Source organism: Caretta caretta, chromosome 3, assembly GCF_965140235.1.
Source record: "Caretta caretta isolate rCarCar2 chromosome 3, rCarCar1.hap1, whole genome shotgun sequence".
NCBI classification, from domain to species: domain Eukaryota; kingdom Metazoa; phylum Chordata; order Testudines; family Cheloniidae; genus Caretta; species Caretta caretta.
Genome location: NC_134208.1, coordinates 77,650,997 through 77,672,030, shown reverse-complemented (window position 1 = coordinate 77,672,030; position 21,034 = coordinate 77,650,997). Strand labels below are relative to the sequence as shown.

At 40.9% G+C, this 21,034-nt stretch overlaps 1 protein-coding gene across 1 annotated transcript in view; it reads left to right on the top strand.

Moving 5' to 3' along the window:
* The window catches only part of ASCC3 (activating signal cointegrator 1 complex subunit 3), a 514,213-nt gene that overhangs the window by 73,069 nt on the left and 420,110 nt on the right, over nt 1-21,034 (top strand). Inside the window, exons 5-8 of the mRNA XM_048844924.2 lie at nt 4,382-4,502; nt 9,949-10,156; nt 10,792-10,933; nt 11,570-11,695. Of these exons, the coding sequence (XP_048700881.1) occupies nt 4,382-4,502; nt 9,949-10,156; nt 10,792-10,933; nt 11,570-11,695 (597 nt within the window). The remainder of the gene's footprint in view (nt 1-4,381; nt 4,503-9,948; nt 10,157-10,791; nt 10,934-11,569; nt 11,696-21,034) is intronic.

Below are 21,034 nucleotides of genomic sequence, written 5' to 3'. Positions count from 1 at the left end.
AAATATTTGCACTGTAAAAATAATAAACAAAAGGAATAGTATTTTTCAATTCACCTCATACAAGTATTGTAGTGCAATCTCTTTATCATGAAAGTGTAACTTAGAATTATAGAATCCTAGAATATCAGGGTTGGAAGGGACCTCAGGAGGTCATCTAGTCCAACCCCCAGCTCAAAGCAGGACCAATGCCCAACTAAATTATCCCAGCCAGGGCTTTGTCAAGCCTCACATTAAAAACTTCCAAGGAAGGAGATTCCACCACCTCCTTAGGTAATGCATTCCAGTGCTTCACCATCCTCCTAGTGAAATTTTTTTTCCTAATATCCAACCTAAACCTCCCCCACTGCAACTTGAGACCATTACTCCTTGTTCTATCATCTGCTACCGGGGAGAACTGTCTAGATCCATCCTCTTTGGAACCCCCTTTCAGGTAGTTGAAAGCAGCTATCAAATCGCCCCTCATTCTTCTCTTCCGCAGACTAAACAATCCCAGTTCCCTCAGGCTCTCCTCATAAGTCATGTTTTCCAGTCCCCTAATTATTTTTGTTGCCCTCCACTGGACGTTTTTCAATTTTTCCACATCCTTCTTGTAGTGTGGGGCCCAAAACTGGACACAGTACTCCAAATGAGGCCTCACCAATGTCGAATAGAGGGGAGCGATCGCGTCCCTCGATCTGCTGGCAATGCCTCTACTTATACATCCCAAAATGCCATTGGCCTTCTTGGCAACAAGGGCACACTGTTGATTCCTATCCAGCTTCTCATCCACTGTAACCCCTAGGTCCTTTTCCGCAGAACTGCTGCCTAGCCATTCGGTCCCTAGTCTGTAGCGGTGCATGGGATTCTTCCGTACTAAGTGCAGGACTCTGCACTTGTCCTTGCTGAACCTCTTCAGATTTCTTTTGGCCCAATCCTCTAATTTGTCTAGGGCCCTCTGTATCCTATTCCTACCCTCCAGCGTATCTACCTCTCCTCCCAGTTTAGTGTCATTTGCAAACTTGCTGAGGGTGCAATTCACACCATCCTCCAGATCCTTAATGAAGATATTGAACAAAACCGGCCTCAGGACCGATCCTTGGGGCACTCCCCTTGATACCAGCTGCCAACTAGACATGGAGCCATTGATCACTACCCGTTGAGCCTGACAATCTAGCCAGCTTTCTATCCACCTTATAGTCCATTCATCCAGCCCATACTTCTTTAACTTGCTGGCAAGAATACTGTGGGAGACCGTGTCAAAAGCTTTGCTAAAGTCAAGGAGCAACACGTCCACTGCTTTCCCCTCATCCACAGAGCCAGTTACCTTGTCACAGAAGGCAATTAGATTAGTCAGGCATGACTTGCCCTTGGTGAATCCATGCTGACTGTTCCTGATCACTTTCCTCTCCTCTAAGTGCTTCAGAATTGATTCCTTGAGGACCTGCTGCCCGATTTTTCCAGGGACTGAGGTGAGGCTGACTGGCCTGTAGTTCCCCGGATCCTCCTTCTTCCCTTTTTTAAAGATGGGCACTACATTAGCCTTTTTCCAGTCGTCCGGGACCTTCCCCGATCGCCATGAGCTTTCAAAGATAATGGTCAATGGCTCTGCAATCACATCCGCCAACTCCTTTAGCACTCTCGGATGCAGTGCATCCGGCCCCGTGGACTTGTGCTTGTCCAGCTTTTCTAAATATTCCCAAACCACTTCTTTCTCCACAGAGGGCTGGTTACCTCCTCCCCATGCTGTGCTGCTCAGTGCAGCAGTCTGGGAGCTGATCTTGTTCATGAAGACAGAGGCAAAAAAAGCATTGAGTACATTAGCTTTTTCCACATCCTCTGTCGCTAGGTTGCCTCCCTCGTTCAGTAAGGGGCCCACACTTCCCTTGACTTTCTTCTTGTTGCTAACATACCTGAAGAAACCCTTCTTGTTACTTTTAACCTCTCTTGCTAGCTGCAACTCCAAGTGTGATTTGGCCTTCCTGATTTCACTCCTGCATGCCCGAGCAATATTTTTATACTCCTTCGTGGTCGTTTGTCCAATCTTCCACTTCTTGTAAGCTTCTTTTTTGTGTTTAAGATCAGCAAGGATTTCACTGTGGAGCCAAGCTGGTCACCTGCCATATTTACTATTCTTTCTACACATCAGGATGATTTGTCCCTGTAACCTCAATAAGAATTCTTTAAAATACAGCCAGCACTCCTGGCCTCCTTTTTCCCCTCATGTTGTTCTCCCAGGGGATTCTGCCCATCAGTTCCTGAGGGAATCAAAGTCCTGCTTTTCTGAAGTCTAGGGTCCGTATTCTGCTGCTCTCCTTTCTTCCTTGTGTCAGGATCCTGAACTCGACCATCTCATGGTCACTGCCTCCCTTACAAATGCAGATTTTTTTTTTTGTTACATAACTACACTCAAAAACAAAACAATGTAAAATTTAGTTCCTACAATTCCATTCAGTCCTACTTCTTGGTCAACCAATTGCTAAGACAAACAAGTTTGTTTACATTTACGGGAGTGTCATAAATATAAAGGGAAGGGTAAACCCCTTTGAAATCCCTCCTGGCCAGGGGAAAGCTCCTCTCACCTGTAAAGGGTTAAGAAGCTAAAGGTAACCTCGCTGGCACCTGACCAAAATGACCAATGAGGAGACAAGATACTTTCAAAAGCTGGGAGGAGGGAGTGAAACAAAGGGTCTGTGTGTCTGTCTGTAGTCTGTCTATATTCTGTCTTGGCCGGGGATAGACCAGGAATGGAGTCTTAGAACTTTTAGTAAGTAATCTAGTTAGGTACATGTTAGCCATTTAAAAAAATCATAATCTGAGAAAAGAACTGTGCTGAATAGAATAACTATTTCTGTCTGTGTGTCTTTTTTGTAACTTAAGGTTTTGCCTAGAGGGGTTCTCTATGTTTTGAATCTAATTACCCTGTAAGGTATCTACCATCCTGATTTTACAGGGGGGATTTCTTTATTTCTATTTACTTCTATTTTTATTAAAAGTCTTCGTGTAAGAAAACTGAATGCTTTTTCATTGTTCTCAGATCCAAGGGTTTGGGTCTGTGGTCACCTATGCAAATTGGTGAGGCTTTTTATCCAACATTTCCCAGGAGAGGGGGGGTGCAAGTGTTGGGAGGATTGTTCATTGTTCTTAAGATCCAAGGGTCTGGGTCTGTAGTCACCTAGGCAAATTGGTGAGGCTTTTTACCAAACCTTGTCCAGGAAGTGGGGTGCAAGGTTTTGGGAAGTATTTTGGGGGGAAAGACGCGTCCAAACAGCTCTTCCCCAGTAACCAGTATTAGTTTGGTAGCGGCCAATCCAAGGACGACAGGTGGAATATTTTGTACCTTGGGGAAGTTTTGACCTAAGCTGGTAAAGATAAGCTTAGGAGGTTTTTCATGCAGGTCCCCACATCTGTACCCTAGAGTTCAGAGTGGGGGAGGAACCTTGACAGGGAGATACTGCTGACTGGACTTATGACTCATTTTCCTCTTTACACTCCCAAAAAGATCATGACGGCAGGTTGCTCCTATCTGGAAACAGGGAGTATCCAGTCTCCATTGAAAGAAAGGGGTAGTCTGATCAAGAAAGGGAGTGATTTTTAATAATTCTTAATAAGTCTGCTAATGGGCATGTTGATCTCCGTGATATCTTTTAATGCAATATGGAAAAACGTGGATACTTTTCTTGGGCCTGATAGAAAGCCCACTGAAGTAAGATTCTTTTCATTTACTTCAATGGCATTTGGATCAGACCCAGAAGGCAACATGGCAGACAGCAAAAAAATCTGAGGCATTGCATATAAGACCCAATGACCAAAACAGAGATATTGAGGAGAAACATAGGGCTTTTGTTACATTAGAAAAGTCAACACCAAGTAGAACTTGCTGTGCAGAAAAGAGAATACATAATTCATGACTTACTATTAGGGCCAGATCTGCCACCCTATGTCACATAGAGTAATACAGTAGTCCACGTTGTCCCATTGAAGAAAATTGGACAAACTGTGGTGTAAGATACTTCTTAGTGCAAGTGTGGCAGGGTCTAGTGTTCCTTTGATCAGGTGTCCTCTTTCCCCTGTGAATTTAAGTTGGCTCTATTTATCCCTGGCGAGGTAGGGGAATTTTGTGGCCAGAACAATTCCTAATCCTCTCTCCCTCTCTTTGGATTTATATTGCCACTCATCATAAAATGTGAGTGCTTTCTGTTCTAAAATTGACAGAAGTAGTGAAAGCACTGGATGAATACGAGGTGTGACCTATTTTGGACAGAATTACTTTTGTTTAAATCTCCAACAAATACAGTGTTACCCAGGGCAAAATTATTATAGACTCTTAGTTTATGAACTTTTGTTCTAATTTGTGGAAAAATGTTTTAGGAGCATGATCTTTTTGTTTTCTATTTTTCCTTAGTTATTTGAGCTGTTAGGCCCTGAGGGCTTTGAACTCATAGAGAAACTCCTACAGAATAGGACTATGATTGTGGAGAGATCTCTGTCCTGGCCAAATGATTACAAGCTGCAGTCTCTACAAGGTAAGAAACTGTTGAAATCTTTTCAAAATCAATAGAAGTCAGAGTTTTTGTTTTAAACTGTCTGATTAGATAAATCAAACAAGTTTTCGTTATCCCATTAAAAAGTTTTCACTATATGAATATATTGAAGAAGGGAGCATGCTTTGCTTGCCTCTAATTTTGAATTAAAAAAATAGTCTCTTTTGTTTTACTCTCCAGTGCTCATTTTTTGCCATAGACATTGTGTTGGTCCTTCTTTACCAGATTGTCGTTCAGCTGAGTCGATGTTTGGTTATTCTTCTTGTTGCTTTCACCACATGCTCCTATTGCTCAAATACAAGTCACAGGAGAGTAGTACCTTTGCATTATAGCCACCTTTCAAAAGAATGATGTGTGAAGAAAGGTCAAGGTGGCATACAGGGATTTGTTTTTATAAAGTACATTGCCTTGCATTATAAATAATTAATTTTAAATCAGTGTTATAAAGTAAAGAAAAAATGTCTGAGCACTCAGGAAAGGCAATAATCCAGGCTATGATACTGACTCCACCCAAACTTTCATGGGACAATTATGGTAGAAATGGCAGAAAAGCAAGAGACTGAGCCAGCCGGCTCCTGTAGAAGTTCCGCAACTGTACGGAGGTTCCAAGCTGCCACCTTATTTATCTTCCTTCAGCTCCTTCCTCACCTTTCACCTCTATTGCAAGGAGTAGAGAAAATTGCTATCTGGTAAAGGCTAAGCAGGTGACATGCTTTGATTGCGGCTACTAATTGGCTAAGAACTGTGCACAGTGCTATGCTGTCCTAAAACATCTGATTGTTTTTGTTACCCTGTTTTTCCCCATCTTCCCACTTGGTTCTCACCCTCATGTCATATCTTTTTTTTAAATTGGAAACTATATAGAATGGAAACATTCATTTTGTATATGCCCACACAGTATACAGTAGAATGGGGGCCTAACCTGCTTGAGGCCTTCAGGTCCCATGGCAATATAAAGTTAATGACTGTGCTGCTCAGTTGAGAACCCACCTAGTGATCTGCTGGTTAAAGACTTGGGAGCAGGAAAAGATATCTCAGCTGAAAAAAAGTAGAGCGATCTGCCAAGACATCAATGGTTTTTCCAATTCCCTGAAGGCATTATAAACAGCACAGACAGTGGAGACACTACTAACTGTCCTGCAGAACCTACATGTAGCAGCTCTCTCAGGCCACCAGGAGAAGCTGATGGTTAGATTGGTGAGAGAGAAGCTGCTTATGCCTGGGCTTCTTGCACACTACCTATATCAGTTCACTTGTTACCGAGTCAGTTACAACAGTCGGAAGCAGTACTTGTTTGACTGTACTGCAGATTCTATTAATAAATGTGTGCCCAAAGTGTCCATCCAGAGATCCCAGTATGCCAGGAGTTGCCAAGAAATTTAAACTGAAGGATTTGGCAAGATGACCAGTTGGAGAAGGTGTTTTCACTCCTCTTTTTAGAATGGGAAACCCATGAATAGGATCATTACAATTAACTTAACCAGCGGTAAATTTCTTGTGGTTTCAGTTTTACAAATCCTAAATAGAAAGTTTTGCTAGCCTGTAAAACTTATGGCTGACAGTAGTAGACTGCAGAGCGGTGGTAGTGAGAGAAGAGTGGATTTATGTCACAATGTATGACAGCCTTGTGGAGTTGGTAACCCATGTGGACTCTCAAATGGTCAGGGGATACTGTGTTTTTCCTCAGTGTTCAATCTTTAGGTTGCGTGTTAGATTAAAGCCTGAGTGTGTAGAAAATATTTTTGTGCCAGTTAATTTAATTGTCTCCCAATACACTAATCGCAAATATGAAGGAATTTTTTGGCAATAGGGTGGGCGGCACATAAGGAATGTGTGCACAGCCTGTGGCAGCAAGCCTCTCAGTCTGGGTTGAGTGACTCGGGCTTGCGGGACTTGCCCTATTGCACTAAAAATAGCTGTGTAGATTTTGCAGCTCAGGCTGGAGATCAGGCTCTGAAGTTTAGGGAGGTGAGTGGGTTCTGAGCCCAAGATCCAGCCTGACCCTTAACTTCAATATGCTGTCTACACAGCTATTTTTAGCATGGTAGCACAAGCCCTGGGAGCCTGAGTCGTCAACCTGAGCTGGGAGAAGGCATCTGCAGACTGGACCTTCTAGATCTTCCCAGAAAAAAGAATGGCAATAGGTGGAGCATGTGAGAAGGGCCCATAAGGGTGGTCTACAGTTTTTCAATGTTAATATTAAATAACAGAATTTTAAACATTGTTTGGTGCAGAGAGCCACTCTGGATAAATATGGCATCACAGTCATGTTTGGAAACAAATTTTTTTTTCCGTCTGCAGTATCTGTTAGAATTCCTTTCTCTGCTTCTGAAACACAGCTATGCGTAGTATGAATACAGTTTATGGCAATGGAACGTGACAGTGAAGAGTGGGCTGTTCTGGGTTTTGCAAATGCATCGTGGGAATTTGTCTCAGATGAATTCCTAGTCCCGCCCCCAGTTTACCAAAATGCGTTTTTCAAAGGTTGGCCTTAGTTTTATATTTGCAGAATTTAAAATTTGAGGAGTCAGTTGTAAGTTGGAAAAATTGTTGAAAGCAAATATGAGATATGAGGAATTGTAATTGTATTTAATAATTTCAGACCTAATTTACCTAAAATCATTTTCCTTTTGAAAGTTACATTTTAAATGAAAACAACAATTGAAAACAAAAAAACTAGCAGAACATTGATTAAAAAATGTATACCACTGTATTAAAAAAGCAACCATCAAAGAAACTAAATCCAATCTGTAGATCACTAAACACCTAACATGGATAGATTTTTTTCCAGTCCAGGCATACCTAATATTTCCTGTTGATTAAATCTGTTGATGCCAAAATATTTCTTTACAGAAGAATAACCGTGTTAAATCAAGATGAGTCTATATTTTAACTGTACGTGTCTGATTTTTCTGTCAGAGTGGCATAGTCAATATTGCACTGGACTGTGACCTAGAACAGTGGTTTCCAACCTTTTCTCTGCCATGGCACGCCTTGAGACCTTGAATTATTTTGAGGCACAACACCATATTGTCTCCAAATGAACTCATGAATATTCACGAGCCAATCCAGAACAAGGCTGGCAGATTTAAAATCAAAACAACCATAACAGCTAACGTTAGATCACAATCTGTCTTTTTTGTGCCAGAATTAACATTTTCAACGGTGGAAACTAACAAACATTAAAACTCAGCCTGTTTTCGTCCAGAGTTCTTATACTCACTGGAGAAAGTGACATCCAGCCCCCACCTTCCCAGTTCAACCCCACCCCTGACCTCTACTTCTCCTCCTGGGGTTCTTCCCTTCTCCCAACCCTGGGGGACTGCAGCGGAATACCCACTTCCCTTCCAGGCTGTGTGGGAGTGGTGGCTCCAGAGGCTCATGCATAATATTTGAAAGAGGCCTTGTCCCGGAGAGCAAAAGTACAGAATGCAATCTGGCACCGACACTAATTCAAATACAAGGCAAAGGTTTTTTTGTTCTCATTCTCACATGTAGTTTTTCAAAATATTCTACAGCACGCCTGTTCAGGCCTGATGGCACACAGGTTGGGAAGTACTGAACTAGGAGACCTGGGTTCTATTCCTGGCTCTGCCATTAACCAGCTGCTTGACTTTGGCCACGTCACATTACCTTTCTTGGATCAGTTTCCCTATTTGTTAAATGGGGATAATAATACTGACCTAATTTATAAAAAAAAAAAAAAATCTATAATAATAAATAAAAAATTTATGGTTTTATAGATTGTGGCCAACATTTTCAAACCTGGATGCCTAAAGTTAAGCTCTTAAACTGATATTTACGCATCTAAATAAAACGGTCTGAATGTTTTTCAGAAGTGGTGAGCACTTGCAAATTTTACTGAAGTCCATGTAAACTGCAGGTGTTTTGGCAGCTTTCATTTACAGCAGGGCCAACGTTTTCAAAAGTGAGGGCCTACAGTTAGGAACCCAAGGCTATATTTAAGAGTTTAAATAGGTAGGTTGATTTTTCAAAAGTAATGACTGCTTAACAGCCTCTGTTCTCTTGAAAGAGAGCTATTAATCTATCTATTCTACAGTCTTTGAAATCAGGTAATTTCTTTAGGTGCTTAAATGTAGACTTAGGAACCTGAATTGTAGGCTCTCACTTTGAAAATAATAGCCCTCATGCCTAAATATTTATTCAGAAGTCTAACTGTAGGCACCTAGATTTGAAAACTCTGGCCTGCTTGTATCATAAAATAAGTTCCAGACTTCTATGCTAGGAACATCACCAGTTTTCTACCTACCACTGATCTATATAACCTAATAGCTATGTTGGAAGAATCACCATTTTCCTTAGTGTATATATGTGAACTATGTAAGACTACTTTAAGTATCCCTCCCTTTGACTATACACAGCTAGCTGCCTCCTTTCTAATGTGATGTAAGTGGAGTATTTGAGCATGTTTTAGAGTAAAATGTCTGATATGATGTATTTGCACAGCACCAACATGTGCATGGTGCTTTATAGATAAGTCAAGTAACAGGCTCTGCCCTGAGGATTTCAGTCTGAATTAAACTTAATACAGTGAGAGATGGCAATAGATACAGGAAGGATGAGGATTACAACAGTAAGAGTTTGAGAAGTGATTAATATAATGTGTGTATCTTGACAGTTTCTGTTTAATGAGTCATAACATCAGACTTATCTAATACAGATATTGAGAGAAGTTGGGGCTTAGTCTTTTGGATGTCAGTGTAGGTGGAAGGTATATGCTGCAAAACTTTTACCCCATCAGAATTTAACTCCTGGGTTTAGTTGTTGAAGCTGAATAATCTTCTGCAGAGCCAGAATTACCCAACCCCCATGCTCGGAGACACAGACTGCTTAGGGAAATAATACATTGTGTTGGGTCTGTAACCAGTAGAACATCTATTATGCAGTGCAGCTACATTGGCTGGTACATTGGGAAAGGGCAGACAAAGGCGCCAACCAGTTTCCACTCCGATCTGCCCACTTCAGGCATTGGGTTGTGGGGGAGGAGTTGTTAGAAATTTTGAGGATCTTGCTTACTCTGATGGCATGGATATATGTCTTAGGGTAACAAGGGAGTAATTTTCAACCCTGTACACCCATTCACCATCATGCTAGGTGTTTCACAATTTGGCCCCAAGTGCTGTTGAATGAAGAATTATGTAGTTGAAGACATGAAGTGAAGCATAATATTTTCCTAATGATAATGTTTAAATTGTTTTCTCTCTGGGGCATGGCCTGTCTTTTTCATTGTGTTTTGAAAGAACCTAGCACATTTGCAAACTAAATAATGCTAAACAATTTTAAGCATTAGTAATCTGTCACAACTTGTGTTATATTTTCAAAAAAATTAACACCTTTTTAAAATCATTTAGAAAAATAAGTCAGTCTCTAATGTTCACAGAGAGCCATATCTGTTTCCATGTTGCAGAACAGTGTAAAAAACTCGTAGGGGACAACACTAAACCCAATTATGGTTGTCAAGTCACAATTCAGTCTGAACAAGAAAAGCTGTTAATGAAACAATATCGTCGGGAAGAAAAACGAATTGCCAGACGAGAAAAACGAGCTGGGGAAGATGGAGAAAGTTTTGGAGAAGGACTAATGTGCTTTGATCCCAAGGAGCTGCGGATGCAAAGGTAATAAATGCCAAAAGTTGAAAAATGCTTGTGCTGTAATTGCAACTTTAATGTATCATAATCATTTATTTTCTTTTAGTTCACCTTTGGCGATTAGATGATTCTCACTTCAAGTCACGTCTTATTACAAGTCTAGAATTTTTTTTATATGAAAACCTTATTTTCTGGGATAAGAAAGCAGTCATCTGCTTAATTAGAATCTTCTTGGTCTCATCCACATGGGTTAGAGATGTAGATTAGGGAGATAAGCCATCTTCCTTGAGTGCTGTGCACACACCACTAGCTTAAGATTTATGAAGTCTGTACCAAATGTTTCAAAACTCCTTCTCCCCCATCCCCCAGATTAATGGGTATTGTTTTCCATGTTGTCATGTAAAAGTGGAGTCGGGGGGAGGGAAGGCAAGCAAAAAAGGCATTGCCTTTGGTATTGAGAAAAACAGCAGTTGGAATTTTAAATATGGAGAATCCTAAATTTTGGTGCACATTATGTACCTGGGAGTGAGAAGAACAAAAACATCAATAAGAACATTCTGTTACTATGATATTAACATACTGTATTTGTTTGTTTGTTGTTTTTTTTGGGCAAGGTAGGCCTATGATTGGCAGAATTACTTCAGTTATTTTTCTCCTTACAGAGAACAATCACTTCTGAATGCTCGAAGTGTGCCGGTCCTAAGCAGGCAGAGAGAGATGAACTTTGAAAAAATTCATTATCCACATGTTTATGATTCCCAGGCTGAAGCTATGAGAACATCAGCATTCATTGGGGGTGCAAAGGTATACCTTTGCTATATGACCTTTTCTCAACAATGCATTTATCCTAGTAAATAATATGCAGCTGGGTTTCTTTTGTTACCTCAGATGTTTTACTGCTAATTGAAGCACTGTACCAAATTTTGCTTCTGCAAATGGTTGAGTATTTTCAAATACTTTATTTTTACTTAGACAATAATCTTCCTCCTGATGGGTTCGTTTTCACTTCCATGGAGACTTACGTCTTTACATATTTTTTTTCTTCCTTAGTTGTTTTTCAGAAGCTGTTGAATTGATTCTTAAAAAATGTACACTTCCTGAAAATCCAGGCTTTTAATAATTTCCTCTCCTTAAATTTAATTAGACCTATCATTTTTAACAGGAAACAAGTATTGTCTAATTCATCTCAGTTTTATGAACCAACCTCTGGATAGTAAAATGCTTGTGGTTTTTTCCCCCCATTTTTTGATTCTGTTGCCACCTGTACAAGTAATAAACATATAGGAATTTTTCTAACTTCAAGTTCAGTCACGTTAGTTGTTAACTGTGTATATGGGAGGACAAGAGATAAATCATTGGTCACTCAATTCATTATTTCTAGCATATTTTAATGCCATTTTTTCTTTCTCCCAGTAACTTTTTTTTTTCAAATTGTTACAGATGCTTCTACCGGAGGCGATCCAGAGAGAAAACAACAAAATGTATGAAGAAGTAAAGATCCCCCATAGTGAACCAATGCCTGTTGGCACTGAGGAAAAAATAGTTTATATCAAAGACTTAGATGAGGTGAGTAAACCACTTGAAAAGGTAATTAAATGATAGTTTTCTTATTTTTTATAATTACTTGTTTGAAGATACGTTAATACTGAATTTTGCAATGATCTGTGATCCTTTTAAAGTTTTATTTAATAGGTTGTATTTAAATGTTAATATTACAAGGAAGTACTACTGGTGAAAGCACAGGACTCAGTCAGTAATTTAGAGCTGTCATTCCATGCTAAAAAAAGCAACAAAACTACTGAATCAGGAGTACAATATAGTTGGTTACTGATTCAATTAAAATGTGGCTGTCACTTGTAGTGTCAATGGTAACATTAACAATGCTCCTGATTGGATTAAAGTCCTATTGAAATGTCCACTCACAGTTCTATGTGACTGTGAGTAAATCACTTAGCTTCTCTTTGCATCAGTATCCATGTTAGTTTAAAAAAATATTTAATTGAATCACAAGGATGTTGTTGTGAGATGTTCCTCATAAACAGTGGAAGACTGTTCTGGAATCTCAGTGACAATACCTTCAGAATTCAAACTAACTATGAAAACAACAAGGATTCCGCTGGCACCTTAAAGACCAACAGATTTATTTGGGCATAAGCTTTCGTGGGTAAAAAACCACTTCTTCAGATGCATGGAGTGAAAATTACAGATGCAGGCATTATATACCGACACAGGAAGAGAAGGGAGTTATCTCATAAGTGGAGAACCAGTGTCCACAGGGCCAATTTGATCAGGATGGATGTAGTCCACTCCCAATAATTGAGGAGGAGGTGTCAATTCCAGGAGAGGCAAAACTGCTTTTGTAGTGAGTCAGCCACTCCCAGTCCCTATTCAAGCCCAAATTAATGGTGTTAAATTTGCAAATGAATTTTAGTTCTGCAGTTTCTCTTTGAAATCTGTTTCTGCAGGTTTTTTTGTTCAAGTATAGCTACTTTTAAATCTGTTATAGAATGTCCAGGAAGATTGAAGGGTTCTCCTACTGGCTTTTGTATGTTACCATTCCTGATGTCCAATTTCTGTCCATTTATTCTTTTACGTAGGCACTGTCCGGTTTGGCCAATGTACATGGCAGAGGGGCATTGCTGGCACATGGTGGCATATATAACATTAGTAGACATGCTGGTGAATGAGCCCCTGATGGTGTGGCTGATGTGGCTGGGTCCTCTGGTGGTGTCGCTAGAGTAGATATGGAGACAGAGTAGGCAATAAGGTTTGCTACAGGGATTGGTTCCTGGGTTAGTGTTTCTGTGGTGTGATGTGTAGTTGCTGGTGAGTATTTGCTTCAGGTTGGGGGGCTGTCTGTAAGCGAAGACTGGCCTGCCTCCCAAGGTCTGTGAGAGTGAGGGATCATCTTCCAGGTTAGGTTGTAGTTCATTGATAATGTGAAAATATAACTAAAAAGATCTTCTTTGTTAATAGGATGCCAAAAAGTTGACCTTTCTGTATTATCAATTGGTAGAGTATATACAGTATTGGAAATACTATTGGAAAAGTTACTGAAGTGGCATATTGTATATATCCTTTGGAAATAAAGTACTACAGTTTTTGAAAAGGATAACAAAATTGAGCTAATGGAACATGCAGCTTTATGCCCACTGCTTGCTGAGGGAATGGTGAATTATGTTAAACATAGTGTGAGGACCAAAAAAATGCCACCATGGCTAAACAACAAAGTAAAAGAAGTGGTTAGAGGCAAAAAGGCATCCTTAAATCCTATCGAGGAAAATAGAAAGAATCATAAACTCTGGAAAGTCAAGTGTAAAAGTATGATTAGGCAGACCAAAAAAGAATTTGAAGAGAAACTAGCTAAAGACTCAAACTAATCACAGTTTTTTTTGAAGTACATCAGAAGCAGAAAGCCTGCCAAACAATCAGTGAGGCCACTGAATGGTTGAGGTGCTGAAGGAGCACTCAAGGAAGATAAGGCCATTGCAGAGAAGCTAAATTAATTCTCTGCATCAGTCTTAACTGTAGAGGCTGTGAGGGAGATTCGCACACTTGAGACATTCTTTTTAGGTGACAAATCTGAAGAACTGTCCCAGAGTGAGATACTGATAGAGGAGGTTTTGGAACAAATTTATAAATGAAACAGTAATAGGTCACCAGGACCAGATGGTATTCATCTAAGAGTTCGGAAGGAACTCAGCTATGGAATTGCAGAACTACTGAGTGTGATATGTAAATTGTCACTTAAATCAGCTTCTGTACCAGATGATTGGATGATAGTTAATGTGTCCCCAACTTTTAAGAAGGCTCCAGAAGTGATGATGGCAGTTACAGGTTGGTAAGCATAACTTCAGTACCAGGCCAATTAGTTGAAACTATAGTAAAGAACAGAATTATCAGAGACCGAGATGAACATGATTTATTGGGGAAGAGTCACATGGCTTTTGTAAAGGAAAATCTTGCCTCACCAGTCTATTAGAATTCTTTGAGTGGGTCAACAAGTATGTGGACAAGAGTGATCCAGTGGCTATAGTGTACTTTCAGAAAGCTTTTGAAAAGATCCCTTACCAAAGGCTCCTAAGCAATGTAAGCAGTCATGCAATAAGAGGGAAGGTCCTCTGATGGATCAGGAACAAGTTAACGGACAGAAAACAAAGGGGTCGGAATTAAATGGTCAGTTTTCAGAATGGAGAGAGGTAAATAGTGGTGTTCCCCAAGAGTCTGTACTGGGACCAGTGCTGTTCAACATATTCATAAATAATCTGGAAAAAGGGGTGAACAGTGAGGTGGCAAAATTTGCAGATGATACAAAACTACTTAAGATAGTTAAGTCCAAAGCGGATTGTGAAGAGTCACCATGAGATCTCTCAAAACTGGGTGACTCGGCAACAAAATGGCAGATGAAATTCACTGTTGATAAGTGCAAAGTAATGCACATTGTAAAATGTAATTCCCAACTATACATAAAAAATGATAGATTCTAAATTCGCTGTTACCATTCAAGAAAAATATCTTGAAGTCATTGTGGGTAATTTCTGGTTGTAAAAAGAAAGGTAACAAGGAGAAACACCTAAGTAAACCAAGTATATCTACTTCTCTGAATCCTAGTGCTGATAAATCTCATAAACCTGAGGCAAAGGGAGAGAAAATGATCTTGAGTGCGAATTTAGAAACGGTCCGATTTGTCTCTTGGCAGGAAATAAATTGTTTTAGGGCACACCCCAGTGTAACAGATGTGGGACCCCCCCTCCCCCCCCCCAAAAAAAAGTGCATCATCCCTCTCAATGGACAAACATGTCAAAGTATGTATTGGAAAAGTGGGATATTGTGGCCTTTTGGCTTTTCCTGTTTTTTAAATTGTTCTAGGTTGTACTTTTAATGTTTTGTAAATACATTTACCTATTCCATGATCTATCTTAAAGTATATTTCAAATCAAATTCATTAAATATGTAGCATTTAAATCTGCCACAATGCATACAGAACGCTGCCATCTGATAATGGATGGAGAGGTTGTGAGTGATTAGTTTGCTGTTTATGTATTGTGCATGCAGCTATCTCTGCTAAAACATCCAGTTACTGTTAACTCCATCCTCCCTCCTCTCACTCAACTGTTTTATGTTGTCTCTTTAGACTGTCGCTTAATATATATGTGTACAATGGCTAGATCCCTGTCCTAGTAAGCCTGCTAGGTATTACAATAATAGATGGTAACCTAGACAAGAGGAATTCTTGAGTGTTATTTTTGAGGCACAAGTACTTTAGCTTGAGAAAAAATTCTTTAACCAATCTTATTCTAGGACTAAAAGTGTATGTCCGAAATGGTATAAAGGGGCAAATACTCACACCCTTACTCAGTAGAATATGGGGCTTCTCACAGAGTGAGGTGCTGTTTAACTAGATGAAGGGTCATGAAAAATCTGCTAAAAGTTGGCAAGCAATGCAATGAAAATTTGATAAAGGGGGATGACTGTTCACAAATTACTTGAATGCTTTTGAAGTTGGACCCTAGAGGATTTTTTTTTAAAACCTATTATAAAACTGGTTGTAGTTAAAAAGCTTTGTTTGATACGTTTTGGAATAAATGAGAGAACATGTATGTGGAAACTTAAATTAGTTCCTTTCTTTATATATAAGGTAGAACTTTAATGTATACTTGAAAATACAAGTTCCCTAAAGATACGCACCTATTAAAAGGAAAAATTAAATGCTTTGAAATATTTGCATAATTGAATAATTTCAGGGCTCATTTATTTTAAATGTGTTATATGTTTTGAAATCCGGAAACAGTTTTCATTAGATAGTTAATTCTAGTTGAGCTCATTTATCTGAAATATTATGAACGTCTCTCAGAATTTTAGAACTTCTATTGGAGGATTACAAATTTGCAGAAAGGGTTTAGCTTTGTGCTTTGGATAAGATTTTTCACTGGAGAAAGTTTTATGCTGAATACTGATATTAAAAATGTCACATTTTATGGCTGCAGTAGCTCAATTTTTCTCTCCATTTATGCTGTCAGCCACTTGAAAAATATGGCAGTAGGTAGTATCAGCCAAGATACTATACTAAAATTAGAATCTCACCAAAATAATATGGTGAGATTCTAATTTTAGCTGGCTTCTCTTGTAAAGAGGTTGTGTGTGTGTATGCATGCAAGAGTTTAAGATATTCCTGAAATGTTCTGAGTAAGAGCACTAGATTAATTCTCTTCTCCTCTTAACCCTCAGAACAGAGGTGGGCAAACTGCAGGCCACATTCGGCCCGCAGGACCATCCTGTCCCTGAGCTCCTGGCCAGGGAGGCTAGTCCCCAGCCCCTCCCCAGCTCTTCTCTTCCCCCCCTGCCCCGCTGCAGCCACGCTGCCAGCGCTCTGGGTGGCGGGGCTCTGTGCTCATGCAGGGCAGCGCGGCAGCATGTCTGGCTCCGGCCGGGCGGCACAGCTGCCAGACATGCCGCTCTGAGTGGCATGGTAAGGGGGCAGGGGCCGAGGAGTTGGATATGGGGCAGGAGGTTCTGGGGAAGGGGGAGCTGTCAGGGGACAGGGAGCAGGGGGTGGTTGGATGGGGGTGAGGTTCCAGGTGGGGGCGGTCAGGGGATGGGGAACAGGGGGTCGTTGGATAGGGCAGAGTTTCTGGTGGGGGGACAGGCGATGGAGAATGGGGAGGTACATAGGGGATGGGGTCCCAGGGGGCGGTTGGGGGGGGGGTCCTGGGAGGGGGCAGTTGGGACAAGGAGTGGCGGGGGTTGTATGGGTGGAGGGTTCTGAGGGGGGCAGGCAGGGGCTGGGAAGTGGGAGGGGTCAGATAGGGGGCGGGGGCCAGGCTGTTTGGGGAGGCACAACCTTCCCTACCCGGCCCTCCGTACAGTTTTGCACCCCAGTGTGGCCCTTGGGCCAAAATGTTTGCCCACCCCTGCTTTAGAAGATAACTGTACAATCTTTCCATGGTATACATTGGAGGAAAACCAAAAAAATTCAAGACTTGCTATCTTCAAGTGTACGTGTGGTTTTCACTCATTATGGTGAATGAGTACTGCTCCTATTGAAGCGAATAGCAAAACTCCATTTATCTCAGTCATGCAGAATCAGTCTTTCTCTGTGTGTGTGTGTGTGTGTGTGTGTGTCTATTTGATTTTTATTTATTTAAGGAAAAACTCTCTTTTAAGATCACTATCATTTGTTACAGTAGTAATATACAAAATTCAGGACTTTCTATTTTCAAGCACATATACATGAACACCACTCATTTTTTTAATATATAAAATAGAAAGTCCTGGATTTAGTTTATTACTACTGTGATAAACTGTAGTGATCTTGATAAAGTTTTTCCTTAAATAAATAAAAATCAAATTTTAAATAACAAAACCAAACTAAAACACCTTTCTGTAGGGAAAAAAAATGTTTTCACTTTTCCATATTCTCCTAGCAACCATTCAGAATATTCAAATTTACTTTTATTATTTTTTAACCTCTGAATTAGCTATAGTTTTAAGGGGAGATTATCTCTGGTTAAAGGGATAAGAAAGGAAGAAGTTGGCTAGAAGAACACACAGACATAGGCAGTCTATCATACTGTAAATACTAGAAACGTTGTGCCCAAATCCCAAAGAGATCATTCAGTTAAGTATGGTTTTTACAGCCTTTATATTTCTCAATTTTCCCTGAAATACAGCATGTAAGAAAACTGAGCTTTGGCAGTTGCATGGCCAGTCAGGAAAGGTCCTGACAAGATCTCTGTTTTTGGATAAGGGAAGGGGAAGTTAGATCTTTTACATATATTTCTGGGACAGTTCACTCTGGGACCATGTCTCTGTGTCTAACTACCTTTTAAATATACTAGCTTGGGCCTTAGGTCTGTGGAAATAAAGCTAATTTTTCCTGACTTAATTACCAGTGATCTACAAAACCCAGAATGTTATCCATATCTTGGCTGGGAGACGCCAATTCCAATCCAGTCAATGAGCAAACTTTTGTTTGCCCCAAGTTCCATGATCTTTGAGTTATTGATTTGGTGTGCTTGCCTGGTGTGAAAAGACTGAAATTTATGTGCTGATGTGGGAAATTTGCAGTTGAATTTACTACTGAGCTTCCGTTATAATCTTCTGTAAGCGACTCCTTTCTACAATGGTAGCGACAGAGGAGTTGGAACTTGATGATCAGCACTGCTGCAACCAGACATGGTGGATTACTGGATGAAGTTTAAGATGTTGGGGATAACCTATAAAGTCTAAATGGGCTGGGACTGGCCTGCCAGAGGCATCACCACGCTCCCTATGCTGCACTACTACAGCTGAGCTGGAGCTGGATCTCCTTGTAAAATAATGCCTGCCTGCCAGCCACCCAGAGTGTTCTCTGTGAGCTCTCTAGGACTCTGGAATGTGCTTTCTGTAGCCTTAGACTGGAATTGCCTGAATTTGGTGACCTGGGTGGCACGCTACAGAAGAAATCTGTTTGATAGGATTTTTGGTTAGGGCCCCAAAGAGGTTACAAAGAGGCTGTGTCTGTCTTACAAATAGATAAGACAGACACAGCAGAATGTACAGTGTGCTGGCAGCAAACATTATGTTAGTTCCACAGTTTTATTTGATCATTTTGACTATAGGATAAACTAAACAGAAAAAGGGGGAGGAGTGGAGTGAAACTGGAATGAGGAGACTGAGGAAAAGGGAGGGAGAGGGTTGTAGCAATGGCCAATCGGCACAGAGCAGAGAAAGTCCAGCCAAAACTGTAGAAAGTTCTCTGAATGATTGAAGGTCCTTGCTCTTGTTGCCGGCACCCAGTGCCAGAGGCGAACAACGGGGGGGGGGTTTCGTTACCCGGTGTGCTTCACTCAATAATCACAACGGGATGGAGAAAAGTTTATTTGCAGCTGCAAACAAGGTACAGGGAGAATAGAATCTCAAATCCTGCACATCAGAGCAGGTCATTACACACACTTTTATATTCCTTAATGCTACTGCACTACACATCAGCCAATTAAAACTTTGCACAAATACTCTGCCTTCCTTATATGGGTTACAACAATATTTATTTCCTGCAACCTCTAACAAGCATTCCTAGCAACTTAAACAACCAGCACGTTCTGTCTGGCCTTGTAGCTGTCTCTCCTGTTATCTTTACCTTGGCGTCAGCAAACCTTACACTGTAAGGCATTATCTACAACTGCAACATTGTTTTAAGAGCAAAAGAGCTTACTCAAACCAGCCAGGCCTGAATTCTATTAAGGGGGGTTGAGAAGAAGCCCTTAGGCCTCAGCAGGGAGACCTCCTTGACCCTTATGGCCTTCCATCCCCTCAACTTAACTAATGGCCATGCCCTGGGGTCTCCAACACTCTGGCTGCTTCTGCCCTACAGATTGAATTTTCTGTCTGGCTCCTCTCTGATTCAAGGCCACATAGCAGGAGGTTCAGCTTCATTGCATTGAAATTTACATTGCTCCCTGTCATATTTTTGGGGGTTGCTCAGGTTCTGTAGTGTAGTTACATCACTGTTTCATATGCATTCTTTTGATATGAAATGTAACCAGATGTCATCAATATGTCACCTGCCTCATCTGTCTGTTAGGCTCCCCATTATTCTGTTCTCTGAACACCTTACAATCTTCAATGTATTTATCTTCCCTACCTCACAGAGGTGTTGTGAAGTGCTGTCATTTCCATTTTACAGGTAAGGATTTGAGGCACAAAGACAATGGGGGACTAAGGTCATACAGGAAGGCCATCTCCCATGGTACACACACGTTTGTGATACTCATTCTTTCTGACTATATTTGATGCAACCTTGTGAACAGGTTTAACCCAATCTGCAAGGCTAGTGAATGCTCTGCACCTGGGAGGTGAGTAGCTAATTGGCTCCTGGGCAGAGGGGCAGATCTAAGCAATAATATGTAGACTGGAGGTGCTAAGTTGTTGGAGAGACTCCAGAGGAGACAGATCTCTTTGGCTGAGAAGCCCAGAGTTAAAGTAACAGACAGATATAACAGATTCCTGCCAGGGAAACCCCAAGACAAGGTTTTACAAGGAGAAGACTTCAGGAGCCCAAGGAAACAGGAAAATTATGCAGATTCATTTGGACTGGTTCATGATACCCCAGAAGAGGTTCAACTTTGTGACTTGACTGGAGGGCTGAGCCATAGGAGATTGCCAGCAGTAGGCACTGGAGCCAAGGGTACTGTCGACATTATGCCTGGACACTAGGTGCTGCTCCAAAGATGACTGTACTCCTTACCCGCTGCCCCTCCCCCCCAAAATAGGAAGCTGCTTGAAGTAGCCTATCCATTTTGGCTCTGCTGATTTATGAAAAGATAAAGCTTCTAGCAGGGAACACAGGAAATATTAAGTCAATTTTTATTGAAAAATTACTTTTTTTTAAAAATTTTATTCCTGTTGTCTGTACACTTAAGGCAGCTTGTACTTTTTTCATCTCGCGGCTCTGGTTGTGTTGGCCCCTTCTTCCGTTTCTGTTGCCCTGGGATCTCAGCTTAATTGGTGCATCAGCTTTGGTTCTGGTTTTGAGCCCAGTTCTTCAGCTGTCTCTTAATGGGGTTTACTTTTCTCCATCCCGCCTGCGTGTCACTGAACTGTGGCTTTTCTTTGGCTCCACTGACCTTCTTAGACCCATACCTCTTTCTTCTCCCAGTTTTGTGTTGGCAGTGTGCAGCCTGTTTGGGTTGAGGACAGACCCTTCTCTCTTTACACAGGCACATTGCTTACATTACTCTTCCTGCTCCTCTGTTTTCTCTTCCTTTTGGAAGTAGGATCCAGCTAGTTTTGGCACCATTTTGTGTTGTGTTGTGCTTTAAGTAGGTCTAATACCGACCATGGAAACCCCCCCCTTTTTTTTTTCCTTCCCCCTTTTGGTCTAACCTTTGCATATTCAGCCAGTCTTTCCCTGGGAAGCATAACCCT